Source organism: Mya arenaria, chromosome 8 (genome assembly GCF_026914265.1).
Source record: "Mya arenaria isolate MELC-2E11 chromosome 8, ASM2691426v1".
In the NCBI taxonomy this organism is placed as follows: Eukaryota; Metazoa; Mollusca; class Bivalvia; order Myida; family Myidae; genus Mya; species Mya arenaria.
This window is the reverse complement of record NC_069129.1, coordinates 37048714-37070518: the sequence shown is the minus strand read 5'-3', so window position 1 is coordinate 37070518 and position 21805 is coordinate 37048714. Positions and strand designations below refer to the sequence as shown.

Genomic DNA, 21805 nt, shown 5'->3' with positions numbered 1-21805 from the left:
ATGTTGCATACTTACTACGCTTTTTTGTGTCTGGAAAAAAATATTTATTTCACCCTCCATTGCTTCGCAAATCATTAATTTCAAAACATCCGCAGAGGGGATGCGACTAATAAGGTCATGTATCCAGCCAATGTTATTGTATTCGGAACACTGGGAAACCCAAACCTCATTCGGAGCTCCTCGGCCATTTTATCGAAAACAACCTCGGATGTGTATGGATGGTTTACACACTCAAAAAGTGGTACGTTTAAGTCCGCTGCAAGCAGATCGCGTAATAACTAGAGATTGCTTTTTTGAAAAAGCGCTTGTCTCCCCTATTGTGTGGTCGTAGCTGAGAAAAAATAAATGATGGACATGAAATTTGTAACTTTGGACTGGAGACAAACCAACAGTGAAGTTTGGTTTATTCGATTATATTAAATAGTGAAGAGAAGAAAGTGTTGTTGATTAATCATGGAAAATGTAAACGAAGTTTGAATTGTATGAAGTTCCTGGGCGCAAGCGTTATTCAATTATTGATCGGAAACCATTTTTCAGCTCACAGTCATCATGACCATGACCTTTTACCTACTGATCACAACATCAATAGGGATCATCTACATAACCAACTTGCATACCAAGTATTAAGTTCTTGGGTGCAAGTGTTCTTTAGTTACTGAGCGGTAACCATTTCTTCAACTCAAGGTCATGGCAACCTTGACCTTTGACCTACTGATCTCAAAATCAATAGGGGTCATCTACTAGTCATGACCGACTAGCGTACCAAGAATGAAGTTCCTGGGTACAAGCGTTCTTAAGTTATTGAGCAGAAACCATTTTTAAGCTTAAGGTCACCGCCAACGTATCATTTTTTACCTGAAGGTAACCTTGACCTTTGACCTTTTGATCTGAAAATCAAAAGGGGTCATCTTCTAGTCATGAACAACTAGCTTACCAAGTATGAAGTTCCTGAAACCAAAGGATCTTTAGTTATTGAGCGGAAACTTTTTCTTCACTTCAAGGTCATGGCAACCTTGACCTTTGACCTAGTGATCTCAAAATCAATATGGGTCATCTTCTAGTCATGACCAACTAGCATACCAAGTATGAAATTCCTGGTTGCAAGCGTTCTCTAGTTATTGAGCGGAAACAGTTTCTTCACCTCAAGGTCACGGTGACCTTGACCATTGACCTACTGATCTCAAAATCAATAGGAGTCATCTACTAGTCATGAACACTATGAAGTTCCTGGGTACAAGCTTTCTTTAGTTATTGAGCAGAAACCATTTTTAAGCTTAAGGTCACTGCCAACATAACATTTTTTACCTGAAGGTAACCTTGACCTTTGACCTTTTGATCTCAAAATCAATAGGAGTCATCTAATAGTCATGAACAACTAGCATACCAAGTATGAAGTTCCTGGACCCAAAGGATCTTTAGTTATTGAGTGGAAACCGTTTCTTCACCTCAAGGTCATGTTGACCCTGATCTTTGACCTAGTGACCCCAAATTCAATAGGGGTCATCTACTAGTCATGACCAACTAGCATACCAAGTATGAAGTTCCTGGGTCTAAGAGTTCTATAGTTATTGGGCGGAAACGAAGTGTGACGTACTGACTGACTGACTGACAGACTGATGGACTGACTGACGGACAGGGCAAAAACAATATGTCTCCCCATGAATGGGGGAGACATAAAGATATTACACGCAAATGATTTTTACATGGAAGGTCACCACGACCTTGACTATTGACCTTGTTACCCCCAAAACAATTGGGATCATCTAGACATCATGACCAACCTCACTTCAAAGTTTGGTGAACCTAGATCAAAGCATTCTCCTGATATTGCACAGAAATATTTTTTTACATTAGAGGTCACAGCGACGTTGACCTTTGACCTTGTGACCCCCCAAAATATAGGAGTTTTCTAAACCTCATGATCAACCTCCCTACCAAGTTTGGTGAACCTAGGTCAAACCATTCTCAAGATATTGAGCGGAAATGTTTTTTACATTGGGGGTCGCCGCAACCTTGACCTTTGACCTAGTGACCCCAAAAACAATAGGGATCTTCTACACCTCATGACCAACCTCCCTACCAAGTTTGGTGAACCTAGGTCAAACCGTTCTCAAGATTTTGAGCAGAAATGTTTTTTATATTGGGGGTCGCCGCGACCTTGACCTTTGACCTAGTGACCCCAAAAACAATAGGGATCCTCTACACCTCACGACCAACCTCCCTACCAAGTTTGGTGATCCTAGGTCATGCGGTTTTCCAGTTATCGATCGGAAACGAAGTGTGACGTACGGACGGACTACCGGACAGGGCAAAAACAATATGTCTCCCCCAGAGAGGGGGAGACATAATTTTATTTAGCAGTTAAACTTTGTGACTTAACTCTTGGGATTCTTCATTATGTTTGCAATAATACAATTCAATGACAATAAATTTAAACTTAGATCAATAAATACAACTCTAAAACACTACATTTAACTAATGATATAATTCAAAATTTTACGAACTACTTCAACAGATGTACCGGCATACATCCGAGGTTGTTTTCGATAAAATGGCCGAGGAGTTCCGAATGACCCAAACCTAATACTTGAAAAACATCCCAGAGGGGGATGCGACTAATGACGTCACGTATCGAGCTATTGCTGTATTGTAGTCAGAACGCGCGGAAAGCAAAATAAACAGTACCAACAATCAAGGTTTTAAACGGATGTAAACAGAACAGACATGACAAAAAATAACTAGATAGAATAAATAGATTTTATTTTTGTTGATGCGGGGAAATTAGCCGGGTGGAGATGCTAAAGTAACCGGGTTATTTTACCGGCTCCCGGCTCATTTCTACACCCCTGAATGAGTGGAATATGGATGTAAACAGTGAGTATTGTTTCTTATTTTTCATTTTTAGAGGTTTATTCAAGTAAATTTAAACAAGAGCACCGCGAAACGGAGCATTATACGCCCGAAGAAGATTCGGCTTGAGGTCTTTAATAAACATTTAGGTTATGCTAGTATACTGCTTACTAGGTGTGAAGTGTTTACAACAAAGGCTTAAACTTCCAATATTGAAACTTTAATGATACTTAACTTAGCAGTGCTAATAAAAACCTTTGTTCAACAGTATTTTTTTACAACATAGAATAATTGTGTAACAACATACATACTGTTAAGTAGTGCAATGAAGGATGTACTAATATGGAATCAGATTTTATGAAATGAAATATTTTTATAAAAAAAATAGAATATCTGAACCTTCCTTAGAAAATCTGAGAATACAAGTTTAAAAGTAGCAGGACTTGGAAAGTGCTCACAACACATCCTTTTAATGTAGCAATAATTTGAATAAAGTTATCTAAAAATTGCTTTATTGGTTACAAAGTTGTGGCTAGGACACGTTTTCTAAAAATTCCTTTATTAGCAGTAACACAAAGTTGTGGCCTGGACACGGAATTGCTAACGCCCCCCAGTGAAATTAGCCTTTGAGGTTAGGACCTGGAAAGCATGCTTGACAAATCCTTTTAATGTAGAGATGATTTGTATAAAGTTATTTGAAAATTGCTTTAGTAGTAACCCAGTTATGGCCTGGACATGGAATTGCTAACGTCCCCCCCCCCCCATGGTGATTCTAGTGTTTGAGGTATGGACCTGGAAATTGCACGCAACACATATTTTTAATGTAATGATGCTTTGTATAAAGTTATTTGAAAATGACTTTATTAGTGACCAAGTTGTGGCCCGGACACGGATTTGCTAACGCACCCCCATGGTGATTCTAGTCTTTGAGGTATGGACCTGGAAATTGTGCGCGACACATCCTTTTAATGTAGTGATGATTTGTATAACGTTATTTGAAAATCGCTTTATTAGTTACCAAGTTGTGGCCCAGACACGGAATTGCTAAAGCCCCCCAGTGAAATTAGCCTTTGAGGTTAGGACCTGGAAAGCATGCTTGACAAATCCTTTTAATGTAGAGATGATTTGTATAAAGTTATTTGAAAATTGCTTTAGTAGTAACCCAGTTATGGCCTGGACATGGAATTGCTAACGTCCCCCCCCCATGGTGATTCTAGTGTTTGAGGTATGGACCTGGAAATTGCGTGCAACACATCCTTTTAATGTAATGATGCTTTGTATAAAGTTATTTGAAAATGACTTTATTAGTGACCAAGTTGTGGCCCGGACACGGATTTGCTAACGCACCCCCATGGTGATTCTAGTCTTTGAGGTATGGACCTGGAAATTGTGCGCGACACATCCTTTTAATGTAGTGATGATTTGTATAACGTTATTTGAAAATCGCTTTATTAGTTACCAAGTTGTGGCCCAGACACGGAATTGCTAAAGCCCCCCAGTGAAATTAGCCTTTGAGGTTAGGACCTGGAAAGCATGCTTGACAAATCCTTTTAATGTAGAGATGATTTGTATAAAGTTATTTGAAAATTGCTTTAGTAGTAACCCAGTTATGGCCTGGACATGGAATTGCTAACGTCCCCCCCCCCATGGTGATTCTAGTGTTTGAGGTATGGACCTGGAATTGCGTGCAACACATCCTATTAATGTAATGATGCTTTGTTTAAAGTTATTTGAAAATGACTCTATTAGTGACCAAGTTGTGGCCCGGACATGGATTTGCTAACCCACCCCCATGGTGATTCTAGTCTTTGAGGTATGGACCTGGAAATTGCGCGCGACACATCCTTTTAATGTAGTGATGATTTGTATAAAGTTATTTGAAAATCGCTTTATTAGTTACCAAGTTATGGCCCGGACACGGAATTGCTAACGGACGGACAGACGGACAGACAGACGGACAGACGATGGAGGCCATAACATAATACGACCCTTCGGGCGTATAAAAATTGGAGAATGTAGTTCCACATAGGAATGGCCATGAGTTGTTCTAAATGTAAATGTTCTGGATAAAATTGATCTGATGGTCTAGAACTTGCATAACTTGCTAGACGTTAGTGTTGACAATGTAAAAATCTGGATTTTCGTGAAAATTGTTCTCGTACCTTAGGTTTAAGCATTTTCTTTACATGCGTGTGGCTTTTTTATTGACAAAAGGTTGCCGCGTTACAAATTTTAGAACTTTATTTGTTTTACTTGCTGCACTATGCTTGATTTTCTGAACGTTGTGGTGCCAATGAATAGGTTGTGGTGCTCATGAATAGTAATTTAGTAGGAAATGAATTGTGAAAAAACTGAAGCAATTTCATAACATGAAAATTAACAATTAACTGAATTAATATCATTTTCGATCTTTTCTAAGTATGACCTACTACCACACAGCTTCGCGGACTTTAAGGTTTATTTAGTGTCTAATAAATTAATACTTAATAGCAAATGGTCGTCGTAATTCTTATAATGTATTTCCAAAATCTAACGATTGTGTTTACATATTTTCAGATGGGTGTCTTTAAAGGGAAAAGGAGGCGGGGCTATTCATGTTGAGAAAAAATCACTCCGTAGCACAAAATTTGCAAGAAAAAGTTTTTTAAAGTCATTCACCTAAATAAACAAGCACTCCCTTGTCATCTCAGAAAAAAAGATTCCTCCCGTGCAGCATTGGAAAAAAGATAGTTATTAAACGAGCACGGTTTCTTTTGCCAATAAAACATGCTGAATTATCTACCCACAAAAGTGAAATCATCTAATGCAAACAAAGGAATCTTTTTTACTGAGACGGCAAGGGAGGGCAATTCGTCAATTAACTTTCATTGTTGTCAAATTTTCCCATGATATCACGGGCCTCCTCGTGGGTTTCAATAAATGTCTCTTGTACAATAAATGCCTCTTGTACAATAAATGTCTCTTGTACAATAAATATCTCTTTAATAAAAAACATAAACAAACAACTTTAATTATTCACACTTCAGTGCTCCAGCTAGCCTGTTTTTCAATGGCGCAGCGCCCATGCCCCTTTTCTTACCGCCCTGCCCCTTTTTTGAGTAGTGCCCTTTTCACAAGTGCTCTATTAGTGCCAATTATTCCGTTAGTGCCCTTTTTACTATTGAAATCATTATGAAAGATCGGCAGCCCTTAATCCGCTGTCTTAATTGAGACAAATTACGTAATACTTATGATAATAGTGCTCCCGCTAGGTGTCACAATGCCTCCATTGACTGCTTAAAATATACCGTACTGCCCTTTCATCTTCATCTTCCCATGTGCCTTGTCCAAGTCATATGACAGCTAATTGTGTATTTGTGTAATAAGCAGACGACCTGTGTATTCATAATCGGTCATCTTCTAATCCGATAATTAGGAACCGCCAAATAGAGAAACATCACCAGGAGGCGGGACTATTGATTGTCAGAATATACATTGAGAACTCGTTCATTCAATGATGAAAGTTCGTAAAATGCGAAAGCAAATGCGAAGGGATGGTGAAAAATGTTGTCAAGCACAATTAAATCTTTTAAATAATTGTTAAGTGTTGTACAGACGTGAATAGCCATTTTAAACATTGTTGACTTGAAGCAGACGGTCACTGCCGATTTGTAAACATAAGAAAGGTGGCGCTAACACAGTCAAATACATCACTTTTTCAGTAAATGTTTTGAAAGTTTATTTGTAAAATATTCATGATGATAACCAACAAAAATATGTTGATGCTTTATGTAGTGTTTACCTATCATGCATACGATCATGGCAAAAATCGCCGAAACCGCCATTTTGTCAGAACGAATTTCGGGGTTATTTTATCAATGTTCTATGTTTTAAAAGTGATTTTTTTAAGCAAGGGCAGTAAATTTTATTGGCAATTTATTCTAAAACATCAGCATATTAAACATTGTTTTACCAAAGACAATTAAATAACAGCCAGGCCGAATGTTACATTCGTACCCAATTCCAATCGTACCAAACTAAGATTCGTCCCCTACATATTTGTTTTTTTTTGTGTATTTATTTATTTGATTGCATTAAATGTTTAACTGTCATTGTTTTTTCTTCATTTTACATGATTTGTAGGAGAAATATGTGACATTGCAATAAAGAAGACTCCAGACAAGTACAATCATACAACCACAGACAAAAAGACAAATTTTAATTCAAACACACCCTTCTAAATTTTGAGAAAAAAACACATTTTGTTCAAGTCTGGATATCATGGAAAATGATTTAAATTGAGTATGAACACAAAACAAATTCTAGGGGGAGACCCCCCAAAACCCCCTTTGTGACAGGGTTGGACCCCTCCCACAACCACCCCCAATCGCCCTTACATGACTCATGTAGCTTGCCCTTTTCAAAACTCCACCCTGCCCTTTTCAAATCCTGCCTGGAGCACTGCGCTTATATTAAATAACCTCCAATTATGACAGTTTGTTATTTTGACACGCACGGTAGTTTAGCGACATACCGCCAGTCATGAATATTTTCACACCTAGCTCGATCTATAGTTCGACATAAGGAACAAGGGAAACGTGTGAAATTCAACCACAGGGACTGAAGTAGGAGGTCGACATAGCGAAAACGTCGAGATAGAAAAATCGACGCAAGCATATTTATTTTATATAAAATAAGAAGGAATAAATTCGGGACCGGAGAAAAAAGTCGACACAACCGGAAAGTCGAGATATCTGACGTCGACATAGCGAGTCTGGACTGTATCTACTTGGTCTCACATCACTCGTTGGCATGTTAAGAAAATTGTTTGCCATTGCTAAATGGGTTCTGACGTACAGTTATGTCTCTCTTTCCAAAAAATAAAAGATATATCCATTAGTTCATGCACAGCTCATTGTACCTTAGTGGGGCAAATAATTTGTCTAAAGCTAGATTTAACTCAATACAAACAACATAATAAGATATATGTACAGGGATTTCCCTTTTGCAGAAAACATCCCTGATGCAATTTTAAGGATTCCAATTTTCATCATAATATGATACTTTTCATTCATGGGTCCCCAACATAAAAATTTATTGAAAATATACAGTTACAGTATGTATGTTATTGCACTTTTGCTTGAGATCTACATGACTGTGTGTAAATATAATTTCCTACGTTTGAGTAAAACGAATAAGAAGAAAATTAATTTCCCTTGTTCATAATGAAATAACCGCCAGGTGGCGATTGATAAGCACGAGGAATTCGTGCGAATATGAATGTAAAGGCATTCAGCTTTGGGGAACCGATCCGTTCACATCGATTCAATTGATTGTTTAATTTTACAAGAAAATGTTTATTGTGAAAGGTTTCTGTTACTATGCAATTTCATCATATGAATGATAAATATATTTTTCATTTGTCTTCAAAGAACAAAATCATGTAAAATGCATTTGTATAACTTGATAAAGTACGTATACATGAATCATAAAAATGATATGTTTTCTATACATCTTTGTTAAGGAGCTTTTGGGTGACGAGGCCCTACATCTAGTGGTACGAGACAAATCCTGTAAATCTGGATGACAAACAGGCAGAGGTTTCTGAGTTTTCCCCAGAAGGAAGGTTTTATCTCAGTTTTTCCTCGGCCAGTCGACCACGTCTGTAAGCTCCATTTTTGTCAGGCATGTTGTTACCAAGAAATATTTTGCTCATGTTGCTAGTTCATGCTGTATGTGTTAATCGGTTTCCCAAGTGCTTCACTCACTGTGACTTCCAAAATAATACCATTGAAAAGTATTGATTTTGTTGATTTCTATAGGAGGTTATAAAATGGTATTCAGGGAAACATTGTTTCAATGATATGTTATTTTATCACCCAGAGGTCCCAGGTCTGACCCCGCATTAGATTAATTTTTCCACACATATGTTAGAAGTGTATAACAGCTTTAGGATTCCTTTGTTATTAACCTTAACTAATTGGCCATCTTATCAGGTCATATGATTGTTTGATCCAATCCTATTTTAAAACAAAAGCATATCAGACTCTGGATCAGAGGGTGCCCCATTTGATCCACACTCAGAGCTTAGTGGATGATGTGCAAGATTGAGTGGATGAATGTTAGTGTCTGTTATACTCTGTTGGGCATCAATGAACATGTATGTATGTATGTGAATATTTTACATAGTCATGTTACAGATATTTTTACCAAGATTCAGGTTTTTAATGTTAACCTAGAATAGAAAAATGGTATAAAAACATAAAATGTTATGTTAAAGTGAAGAAACAAAATAATGAGCAACAGATTACTTAAAATGAAAAATGTAGTTAAATGTTCATCAGGTTTACCGTATTGAAATCCTAGTATCCATTATCAATAGGAGTTGTTCGCTGGTAGTGTTCAATCTCCCAAACAAGTGTTCATCAGTAATTGGCCTTTACCTTTACCCACTGACCTCAAAATCAATAGGAACCATCAGTAATTGGCCATGAACAATCCGCTTACCGAGTTTGAGGTCCTTGGTAGGGAGCGCTTTTGCATTTATTGATCAGAAAAACAGATTTTCAACTTGAAGTCACCACAACTTGACTTTTCACCCACTGACCTTGAAATAAATAGGGTTCATCTACTGGTCATAATAAACCTGCCTACCAATTTTGAGGTCCCTGGACCTCAGCATTCTTCAGTTATTGATAGAAACAGATGATCAGCTCAATTATACCACACCCTTGACATTTGACCCTCTGACTTCAAAATCATTAGGGTTAATCTGCTGGTCATAACCAACCTGCCTACCAAGTTTGGGGTTCTTGACCCAAGTCACAAGTTATTGATTGGAAACCCTGGGGATGGACAGATTGACAGCATTCCAGTTGCTTTATGCATCCCATCAGTGGCATAACTATATATGTATATATATATATATATATATATATATATATATATATATATATATATATATGTATGCCTGACCCCATGATGGTTGAAGTCAAACACGGAGGAGTGATGCAGTAAGAGGTAGGGTTGTGGCTCTTGCACACAACATGACATCTTATTGTACCGAATACAGGTGACAAGTAATGTTAAAATCCTTCTCTGCATGACATAGTTACAGCCCAGACATGAAATAGTGGTCAGATGGGAGGCGCAATTATTTTATATGCCTACATTTGGGGGCCAAAAAAATAAGATATCATGTTCATGGCTACAAAGCTCTTCACAGCTTTTGTAACATGTTCATGATTGCAATATACAATGATCATTTCTTAAATGCTGGGCTATTTATTTGAATTTGCAGGTTGAAACTTGGATTTGATTATTGACAATCCTTTAATATTCCACTTTGTTATACACAAGTTCATTAGATTGCCCAGTTTTAAATGCAGCATGTAATTGAGTACAAGGAATAAAGAAAACAAGATTGAATACTATAAATGTGCGCACAGATATTTAAAACAGGTCATGATTAACATGTGAACCCAGTTGTTGTTTTTTACAACAAATTGGGAACAACCTTCTGCCCCATTGCTAAAGCATAATCTTATACTTTTTTCCCCAAAAGTAAAAATAAAATTCCAAATGTTCACATCTGATTTTTAAAAATGTACTTTATCAAAAAATTGGAGCCCAAAACCGTTAATGTATGGACGAATTGGTGTATTCTTAAAGGAACAAATTTTTAACATTCTGTTATCTTTTTTGTCTATTTTTTAAAGCATTCTTGTTCATTTCTAGGCATAATTGGAATTCCCAATATTAGTCAAATGACATTGAAAATGTACAATGCTACCTGTTATCTGAGTAACAACAGTGAGACAGGATAATTTAAAACCCTGCAATGTCATTGATCTCAACACTTAACACATGGCAAAGACCAATAACACTTTGACAACCTTAGAACAGCATTTCAAGGAAGATCAGGTAATAGCACCCAGCGCAATGCTATTAACAGAAATTTAAGACCAATACAATGGCACTGTATAAAAATGATCATGTGATACAAAAATTCATTTTGAAAACAATAATCAACTCACAGAATTTAATTGTGCATCAATACAAGATAAATCAACAAAACACAACTCATAAATAAATGTCAGTGGTTGAAATTAACAGTAAACACAAGCCCGCAAGCCCTGCACTGGTAAAATGTCTTCCGGGCCTGCTCAAATTCTGAATTTTATATAGCAAGGCTTGTTAAAAAATTTGATGCCAAGCAATTGTATAAGAATTTGTGACTGTTCATTCAAAAGTCTAATTTTGATGAATGAAATTCTTTTTCATTACATTAAATATTGCCCTTTTAATAGTGAAAACATCTTTAAAAAACAATTTTCTTACAAATATTTCACTTTCTTATATACCAGGGTTCGAATTTAGACTCACATACTCGCAAAATGCGAGCGAAATTTGCAAATTGCGAGTGACTTTTATTCAAGCTCGCAAAATTCCGCGAGTGGCTTTTCCTAGACCACACTATTTTAAAAAGGAAAGTAAAATAAACATGAACTTAACTCCGCTACGTAGTCAAGTGTAAACAGCCTATAAGTGGCATGTTTACACTACCAGTATAAAGAAGACAGTACGGAGTCACGCTCTAGTGAGTTTTCAAAAATAGAACAAATACGGAAAAGGCCGATTTTTATCTCGAATGTTTCCGGGATGCTCCGAGGAGTGAATAATACAAAATGAATACAAATGACGTAATCACCTAGCTCAATCATTTGCTAAATTGAGCGCTTTTGTGCAATATATGTAATCCCCATCAACCTTTGAAAATATATCCGCCCAACTGTCGAAGTGAATAGACTACGATATATTCTATAGTCCAAAGTATCCACACTACATTTACTGTTGCTTTTATTTATTTTAAATTTATATTGTTATTGTTTTTAATACTTATAGTCAATAAAATCTGTAGCGTGCTCGCGGAATGGGTATTACCTGATGGTGAGGGAAAACATACCCCCCCCCCCTCAAAGTGAAATATGTCAAACACTCATGATTGATACTTTTTAATATTTATAGTATGACTTATATCTACTTTAATTAAACAATATTATAAGGAAATAAAGCAAATAATAAAGTTGCAAGTTGATTTTTCATTTTGTGAGTTGCCTCAAAAAGTGCTCCTCAAAGTTAAATTCGAACCCTGTATACTGCAACCTTTATATTCATATCTGTAAAAACTGTTTTTGCAAATTACAATGCTTAAACCAAAGACATTTGTCATTAAATGAATATCATCTACACATGAATAATATATTATGTCAAATGTGAAAGGTCAATTATATGTACTATTTCAAACAAATAAACTGCAAATAATGACTAAGAATTGTAACAATTTTCCAAGACATTATTCTAAAATCTAAATGACAATCAAGCTAACACAATAAAGTACCAACATTTTTCCTGGTCTTGCAATTATATAATCTAAGGTTTGCTCTTCTTATAACATCTTGTCAACAATGTTTGTCTCACACAGTCAAACAAAGAATGTAATTATATGTTATCATTAAATAATAATCATAACTTACAAACAGTATTAATTTCATGGTTCTGACAACTGGTCTTCACTATGAATACTTGTTCACAACTTTAATCAAAATCAAAAGAAGCTTTAAGGAAAGACAAGAGAAGAAAATATTTTAATCATATTCACTGAAAGTAAGCTATTGGAAAAGCTGCTGGATTAAAGAATATTTATAACTGAGTCATATCTTATATTATAAATACAATAACGTACTCAAAATACAATTTTATATATCAGTAATCAAAATCAACAAACATTTTAATAATAAACCATACATACCGCGGAGACAGAGCTAACGGCTCCAGCTTTGGTTTTGACCCTGGTGGGGCAGAGTGTTTACGGAGCTGGAACATGGCTGCCTGGTTCACCATATCCTGTCGATGCTTGCGCAGACGTCTCTCAGCCAGAAGGTAGTATGTGGCCGTAATGTGGTTGTACATATCCTTCTCTATGGACCTGTAATAACAATCATGTAATATTATAGATGTACCGTATTTCCCCGACTATAAGGCGATCCGCTTATAAGACGACCCCCTAACTTTGCCCATGAAATCTGGTGTTTTTGTCTAGACTCGTTTATAAGACGGGGTCAAATTTTAAAGCAAATCCAGCGCTTGAATTTCTCCAAGGCTGTGGTAATGTTCAAACTAAACAGTCAATTATCAACTAAATTTGTTCATTTGCTTGGAAGAAAATCGCTGATTTAATGTCAACTTTGAACTCTCTAATGTGGAGGTAGGTTAATAATAGAACAACGTTACGCGGTTAAGGATTTTTTTCATACAGCCAAAGGTTCATTCATATTTGTAGTATTAAAACTTAAATATATTGGCCATGATTTGAAGGTTCTCAGATGAGGATTATTGATTATAATTTTCCCATCGTATGGCATGTTTTAACCAGCCTAGACGCAATCTTGGGAGTAAATGGGGTTATACGGTAAAGGCTTGACCCATTAAAATACAAAACACTGCCATGCACCTTTGATGTTTACACAGCTCGTTCTGTGACGTCACAAATTATACTGTTTGATCTTGCAGCAGGCGACAAACATGAAACATTCCATAACATGTGTTAATAAGTTAAATTTTCGCAGGTGTTTGTTTGGATTGCAGTTGATGGGACTTAAATTAGGAGAAATAAATAACCATTGATGATTGTGGATAAATAAATGTATATTAAACGATTAATGAAATGTGTATTGAAACATGCCAGTAAGTCTGCATGATATACACATAGCCTAATCGTAGGGAAAAAGTAAGTTTTCTTTCAGACATGAAAAAAAACACATGATTTTTTCAAAATATTTTAATTATAAAGGCAGTAAAATGTGTCTCCTGTGATAAACAATGTGTTTGGACCGATAACAAGTGATTGCCAATTAGAAGATATTGAGTGTTCATCTCATCGTAGCGAAACAAAGGAGACGGTCTTCTTAATCCGATGGGTGTGATCTTGTCACTTTTATTGGGGTATCATCAGCAGACAATCAATCGGTCAGTCCTATACCATATGTTAAATATTACTGATTCTGACTCTGTTCTTTCTGAATTTCTTATAGATTCCCCTATAAGATGGGCCCTCAAATTTGGGGTTAGAAATCGAGACCCAATTTCCCTGTCTTATAGTCGAGGAAATATGGTACCAAATTTTACTTATTAAAGGGACTGTTCACCAGATTGGCACAAAAAAAGTTTTTTTCTGTATCAAATTTCAGGACAACTATTTATTAAAATGTTTTACTCTTTGATATCATAATTGTAAAAAAAAAATCCAAGTCGGAGACCGGCTTCGAACTGGTATTCAGAATTGCAGTCCAGTATTTTATCCACTGCTACGAAGGCTTACTCTAAATGGTTGAAATATTTAAGCTATTACATCACCTGGCCAATCACGCATAAGGAATGAATTCTAGTAAGTAGACATACCTAGTAATCTTTTTAATGGAAAAATACGAAAAAACTGCGAAAAATAAATTAATTGTAAACAATGTGGTACTTCCGTTAGTAAGTTTCAGTGCATTGTTCACATCGATACCAAGTTCATGTCAGTTTTTGACAATTTTTTGGTTTTTTCGCTATTTTATCATACGGACAGAAAATATAACAGGAAGTAGTTAAATTTGTTTTGTAAAAATTCTTAAGTCTATGTTTCATACAAATGGAAAAAAATTAACTGAAACAATTTAGTCCAGTAATACTATCTGTAGTTCACAGGCAATCATTTAAATAATATTATATACTAACTGCATATTTTCTTTCATAAAATTCAGTATGTCCCAGAATAAGGAATATGTGCAGCCAAATTTGGGCTCAAACACAGGACCCCTTCATGACAGGGTGAGTGCTCTACCGAGTGAGCTTCGAGACTGCTTGCACAAGTTCTCAACACCTGTATATGTAACACTAACAGTACCGTGACATACTCCCCTGCCAAGTTGGAATTCGAACCAGAATTTACAGGATTGAAAACAAGGTGAACCTGATCTTGACAAAACCATGAGTAGAATATTGAGTACACATAGTCACACCCCTAGGTTTGGCGCCATTTGTCACAGGGTGAGGAAAATGTGCAGCCAGACAGGGGCTCAAAAACGGGATCACTCCCTGACAGTGAGTGCTCTACTGACTGAGTTACCAGACCGCTAACATACCTTTTCAATACCTGTAGAGACAACGGTTCCGTGACATATTTCGTATACTTATTTGAGTAAGCTTACTTAAGGCATACATGTGATAATTTCTTGGGTCGATTCCGGGACACCCATCGTAATGTCAACGCACACTATGAGGGTCCGGGGGCTTGCCCCCCCGGAATTTTTTTTTAATGGGGAACGTCTGTGGTGCATTCTATAGCATATCTGGGGCTATTTTAGTCGTTTTTAACGTCGGGAAAATGTACCTATTTTGACTGCCAAGACGTATTTTTTACTTGACATGTTTTTTTTTTTTTTTGCATTTTCTTGAAAAAATAAAACCACCAGATATTTTCCCAGGCTTTAAATGAAGTGCTAACCAGGAGGATATGCAGTCTACTTTCGGTTTCATCAAAACAGGAAAAAAACAACTATACGGGCACCTGTTTTCCCGCGCTTTTGAGAACATGCGTTACAAAATATTTATTTTTTGATCACATTTAAAACGTTTGCAATTTATGACACACAATATTTTTCAGACGATAAAGAAGATTTTCCAGTCGATGAGCTTTTTTCCGTTTGGAGATGCATATAATTTTGATAGGGACGTGTCAACAATCGGCTGTATAAAGCGATCACGTGACTTACCATGGTCACGTGATTAAAGCACTCTATATAACCACCTGTAAACCCCATATCGTCAGTTTTATTTCGGCGTAAAAATACACACGATAGTTCGGAAAAAAGGTCAAAACACTAAAATTCCTTATGGACGCATAAGTTGTTAAAAGTATAACGACGTATCGACTATGAAATTTGAAAGGAATATGGGATGTTTTCCGTGTTTTAATTTTGTTTTTTTTACTCATTTTGTCACTTTCTTTGAACTTACCTTCATACTCGTTTGTTGGTAAAATGTGTGAAAAATATCAATTCATCAATTTTGCGTTGACATTACGATGGGTGTCCCGGAATCGACCCAAGAAATTATCACATGTATGCATAAGACCAAACAAATCCATATGAAAACAATGAATTTGTATACAAGAACCCTCCCCCACTCGTTAAGCACAACAATAGGCCGATAGATCAATTATCGGGTGATTGACGATGACCTCGACGACACACGTACCAATTAACGGATTAGTGTCAACATGTCCTGTGTTTTACGACCAGTGTCCCGGACAGGCAAAATAGCTGACTTACATTGGTAAAATTAAGATAATCGATTCCGATTCCGAGATTTATTTTTTTTTCGTTTTTTTTTATGACTTTCCGGGACAAACATGCACCCTCCGTGACAGAGATACGATTTCCGGGACAATCCCGGACGTCCGGGACGTTATCACATGTATGGTTATAGGTTTTTCCTAATATACAAATATTCAAACTTGCATATTGTCATAACTAACAAGACATAGAGAGAGGTTTCATTACAACAATGAATGACACCTAAAGGTTGACACAACTGAGGTAAGAGAAGAAAGAGGAATAAGCCCTGCTTAAATGAGGGCTGACCAGGCTCTGCTTGCATCAACTTTGGTTTGGTTGCAATAAATACCTCCCAAGGGATGTACTTACATCAAAATCTCATCCTTTGAGGCAATACATCCTTCCACCATTTTCTCAATGACACTGACATGATCCTCTTCAGACACCTGTTCTCTTGAGATAAGGGGCATGTGGAAATGTGGCACATCATCTCCACCTTTTCTCAACCACTCGTGTTTTTCGATCTGCTGCAGATTTCCCCTTTGGCCTGGCTCACGGCGCAACATCAGGGAGATAAGACTGTGGATAGAAAAACAAGCCCTGAAAACTGTGGAACTGCAAAAATGGTTTAAATAGTTGAAGGCTATGTACAGGTATGATTTTTGAAGAAATGAACTAGATAATGAAATAAACTTATCAACAAGTTCTCCTGTTACACCGTCATCATGAAACTCTTGTATAACCTTGTTAAGCAAGTTTCTTGAGAATGTTTAAAATAGTTAACAGAAATAGAAATTAATTCAAGATTGTCAGTTGGCAGCTGAAAAAGATGATCAGTTGACTGCTGAAAAACATGTTCAGTGACTTTATTAAATAATGTTTTTATTTTGAGAAATGAGGGTCTGCATCATTTCAAGTTGTAGTATTTGTATAACGGAAAAGCAAGATTGGTTTAACTCGGTGCAAAGCCCTTATCACATTTATATAAGAAGAAAAAATGGTTAATTTCTTACTTTCGACATGGCTGTGATACATGCGGTGGAAACTTGTACTTGCAATCCATGATCATGGTCAGCGTCTCACTATCACTTGCTTCCTGAAATGGAGCCTCCCCACACACCAGCATAAAGAGAATCACTCCAAGGCTCCATATATCTAAAAATATCAATGCCAAAAGTACAAACTCTGTAGTAAATATATACCTTGTCATACATAACTGCCGATGTTCCATTTATGATATAATTATGTAGAATAGCAGAGGATACTGCCAATTGCCGACATGGCCTGGGATGTTTAAGTTGAACCCATCTGAGGCTGGACTAACATTGATGATTGAGAGAACACTATTTTTATTGGATACCTACCAACTGCTTGTGCATCATATGAATCCCCAAGCAAGATCTCTGGAGCAGAATAAGCTAACGAACCACATGATGTTTCTAATTTATTTCCTGGATTAAACATATTGCTAAAACCGAAATCTGTCAATTTCACTACTTCCAACTTCTTAAAGAAAACAACATTTTCTGGCTTTAAGTCTCTGTGAACTACGTGGAGCCTGTGGCAATATGAAATAGCTTCTACAATTTGGCTAAAATAATGTCTTGCTTTGTTTTCTTCTATTCCTTTTTCATGTTTCATGATATAATCATACATGTCCCCACCATCTCCAAGTTCTAGAATCAGGTACAGTTTGGTTTGAGTATCAATCACTTCATATAAACGTACTACGTTTGGGTGTTGTACAAGCTTCATACATCTTACTTCTTGGAAGAGATGCGCCTTTGACACTTCATCTAATTTATTCTTATCTATAACTTTTACAGCAACTTTTTCGCCCGTAAATACATGTCTTGCAAGTTTAACAACGGCAAAATGGCCTTCTCCAATCGTCTCTTCCAGGTCATATAAACCAGCGATTTTACCATCAAAATCGCTTCTCAATCGGCGATGAGCCATGTTCGAGAATAAACTTTAATTTAAACTATTTTTGCTAGAGATCGACTGTCGAAATCCATGCAAATTAGAGCATTTTGAACGTTATTTCCCATTTGACTTCCATGATATCAATATTTTAATGTACACAAAGCCTATGCGCAACGTTTTTGCGCATTGTAGGTCGTCACGTGAGAAAAGTTGAATGGGCTCGTTTTTTGCCGTAGCGGTTGTCTCCCCTGTACAGTGCAGATAAATCATCATCATCATCACCATCGTCATCATCATCCATAATCAGCATCATCAATATATGTTTCGTTAACAAAATAATTAGCAGAAAGATCATTATCCAATGCAACTCCAAGGTATTTCATAGACGATTGTCGCCTAAAATAGTATTATAGAACTGTACAAATGAACTGTCAACAGGCTTGAGCATGATATTCCAACACTCTTTAAACAGCGGCGAGCTCCCCCTGGACTGTAGAAACGCAAACATTACCCCTGTGTTCAAGAAGGGCGACACACATACAGCTGAGAACTATCGACCAGTGAGCCTAACATCAGTAACATGCAACATATTAGAACATATTATCTGTACAGTAGCCACCTACTGAAACACTTTGGAAAACATAATGTCTTAACATCACTTAACCATGGCTTCAGATCTGGGTTCTCTACTGAAAAGCAGTTAATGGTCACCTTACATGTCCTCATGAACACCTTGGAAAGAAACATCAAATGGACATAGCTATACTTGATTTTAGAAAGGCCTTCGATACTGTGCCCCATGGTCACCTACTGCAGAAGATGTCGCATTATGGGGTAAAAGGCCATCTCCTGGCGTGGTTGTCATCTTTCTTGAAAGACCGGTCCATCGGAATGTAGTGGTGGAAGGCGAAAACTCAAGGTGCATTAACGTAGACTCAGGAGTACCACAAGGAACAGTCCTATGACCGTTGATGTTTCTCTGCCATATAAATAATCTGCCATTGATCGAGCGTCAAATCACAGGTTCGACTCTTTGCGGATGATTGTTTGCTGAATCGACAGATATTAAAGAACACCTCAGACCACATTAAACTCAAGAAAGATTTATCGGAACTAGAAAAGTGGGCCTCCACATGGGGCATGAAATTCAATGCTAAAAAGTGTTATATTCTAAGTATCAAAAGTAAATCATCCCACTTTTATGAACTTGACAATACTATACTAAAATCTGCTTCCGCTTCCGGTATGAAGAAAGTTAGATTTTTTTGTGGGACTGAAAATTGTGATATATAGTGTTTGTTGGATAAATATGGGACTTAGTATTTAACAAACGGTGAGCAAGTGACTTGTTCCTTACTTTTCGACGAAAGTTTGTTATATACGGTACAGGAAATGTGTTCTTATTGCATTTGACAGAATTTCCTTTGTCTGGACGAAAAACCCAAATTAATCAAGCGATTGTTGATAAACATGGACACATATCATATCTAGCATATCAGAACTATTATACCTATTGTATTTGTAAAAAAAAATACCGTTAAGTGCTCATCGTTAGTTGATCACCTTGCCAATATCCCTTCAAAGACCTTTTCACGCATGAACATACCGCTATTCGAAGAACCGCTACATCGTTGGACATAGCGGTACATCATGGGAAACGACGTTTCACAGTGGCAAGCAACAATTGGAACATTTTCACGACCAATCAAAAACAGAAATACCGTTAGAGTGATCAAAGTATCACATGGACATGTGTCGTTATGCATACGAATAGTACTTTTCCTGTTGCTTGCTGCCCAGTGCATTGAAATGAACCCCGGCCCCGGCCCCGAGCTCCGAAATGCCCGACAGCGCACTGGTGGACGCGGTGGCCAGTCTCATCAGTAGCATCAGCCAACAGCACCCAAACTGTCAGTGACTCTGAGAGCAGTCAACTCGCATTGTCACAAGACAATCTCGCCCAGCTGACGCAGACTTCCCATGGACAGGCGTCCATCTCCTCCTGGTTGAATCCTCGGCCTCAGCGGGAGGCGCCGGAGGAGGAGTGTGCCACCTCGGCTACAGGTACGGACCACATACCGGCTATCAGCGTTGGACAAACTGACATGACGTCGGTTCTTCTAGACATCCGATCCGAACTTCGATTGATAAACAAACGATTCGACGGGTTAGAAAAATCGGTAAATGAAATCAAAACTAAACACGCGGAAATTAAACAAGAAAATGGAAATTTGTCAAGAACTGTAAATTCGCTTACACTGGAACTAACGTCCGTAAGGGATTAATTATCTAAAAGTATTTCTAGAAATGACAAATTTGAAACATATATTCGCAGAAATAACCTTAAATTTCATGGCCTACACCAAACTGAAAATGAAACAGAGATAGAAATTGGAATTAAAGTGAAAAATTATATAACAAATTAACTTGGTATCGGCGGTGATCAAATGATATATAAAAGTATGTACAGACTGCCCGGCAGAGGCGATCGCCCAATACTGGTTAAATTTGCTTATTATCTTGACCGGAAATGTGTACTGCGCGAATGTCGAACGAAACGAAAAAACGGTAACGTAGATGGTAGGGTTGTAGAAGATTTGCCGGAAGCAGTAGTTAAAGCTCGCACCGGTCTATCCGTTTCTCAAACAATGTATCCGGACGAGGGGAAAAAGGCTCATTTCAAACATGACAGAATGGAAGTGCCTATTGTTACGATGATGTTGAAAAAAGGCCAGTTCTAGTTGAAAAATAGGGCTCCGGCCAAGGTCCAGAATGCAGTTTTGTAAATAGCAATTTTACCGAACTTATGATTTGTTCACTTAATATTCAGAGACTGAGAAAGTTTAAAAGTGACTGTTTATTTTCTGACTTTTGTGCTCAGTTTGACATCATTAGTCTCTATGAAACATGGGAAACTAAAAATGATAATTTTAGTTTATATCTGTCAGATTATACTTTGTATTCCAAATCTCGTATATGCTCAAACAAACGAGGTTCTGACGGAGTAGCTGTTTTCATGAAAGGTTGGTTAAATGACCATGTTAAACGAATTTACGATGATTAAGACGATTGTATAGTCTTGGTCTTGGCAAAACAACTAAACTGTCTGCAAAATGACATTTTTATGCTATTCACATATGTGTCACCCGAGCGGTCGACAATTTATGAAGAAACTAATACGAACGGTATATCTATTTTTAACCAAACAATAACTGCGATTGAATCTGACTTTCCATCGGCTGATCTTATAGTCGCTGGAGATCTAAATGCGCGTATCGGATTGTTGCAAGATTTTATTCCAAACGATGACTTGGACTTCATTTTCGGAGACAGTGATTATCCGCCCGATAACTTTGCTATTCCTAAATGTAATAAAGACACAATAGTGAATACATTTGGGACATCGATGATAGATTTGTGCTGCACACATGACATTCACACACTGAACGGACGTCTGTTTCACGATAATAACGCAGAATTCGCATGTACCGCGAACAATGGGCGAAGCGTTGTTAACTATACTTGCATCGACGTCACTGTTCGCCAACGTTTCTTACTTTACAGTCGGCTGCGAATCGTTCTCAGACCATTTTCCATTAATATGTACCATAAAGTGGCCCCTTAATGACACTCAAAAAGTAAAATATAGAGACAAGAAATTAAATCATGCG

General features: G+C 37.1%; 1 protein-coding gene across 2 annotated transcripts in view; it reads right to left on the bottom strand.

Annotated features, from left to right (window-relative positions):
* The window catches only part of LOC128243277 (SNF-related serine/threonine-protein kinase-like), a 50092-nt gene extending 31801 nt beyond the window's left edge, over positions 1-18291 (bottom strand). For both annotated transcript variants that reach the window (XM_052960932.1, XM_052960931.1), the window contains exons 1-4: positions 17573-18291; positions 17222-17363; positions 16578-16787; positions 12641-12817 (exon numbers count right to left, since the gene is read on the bottom strand). In XM_052960932.1, coding sequence (XP_052816892.1) covers positions 12641-12817; positions 16578-16787; positions 17222-17363; positions 17573-18167 — 1124 coding nt within the window. In that variant the 5' untranslated portion in view covers positions 18168-18291. The remainder of the gene's footprint in view (positions 1-12640; positions 12818-16577; positions 16788-17221; positions 17364-17572) is intronic.
* Between the last annotated feature and the right edge of the window lie 3514 nt (positions 18292-21805).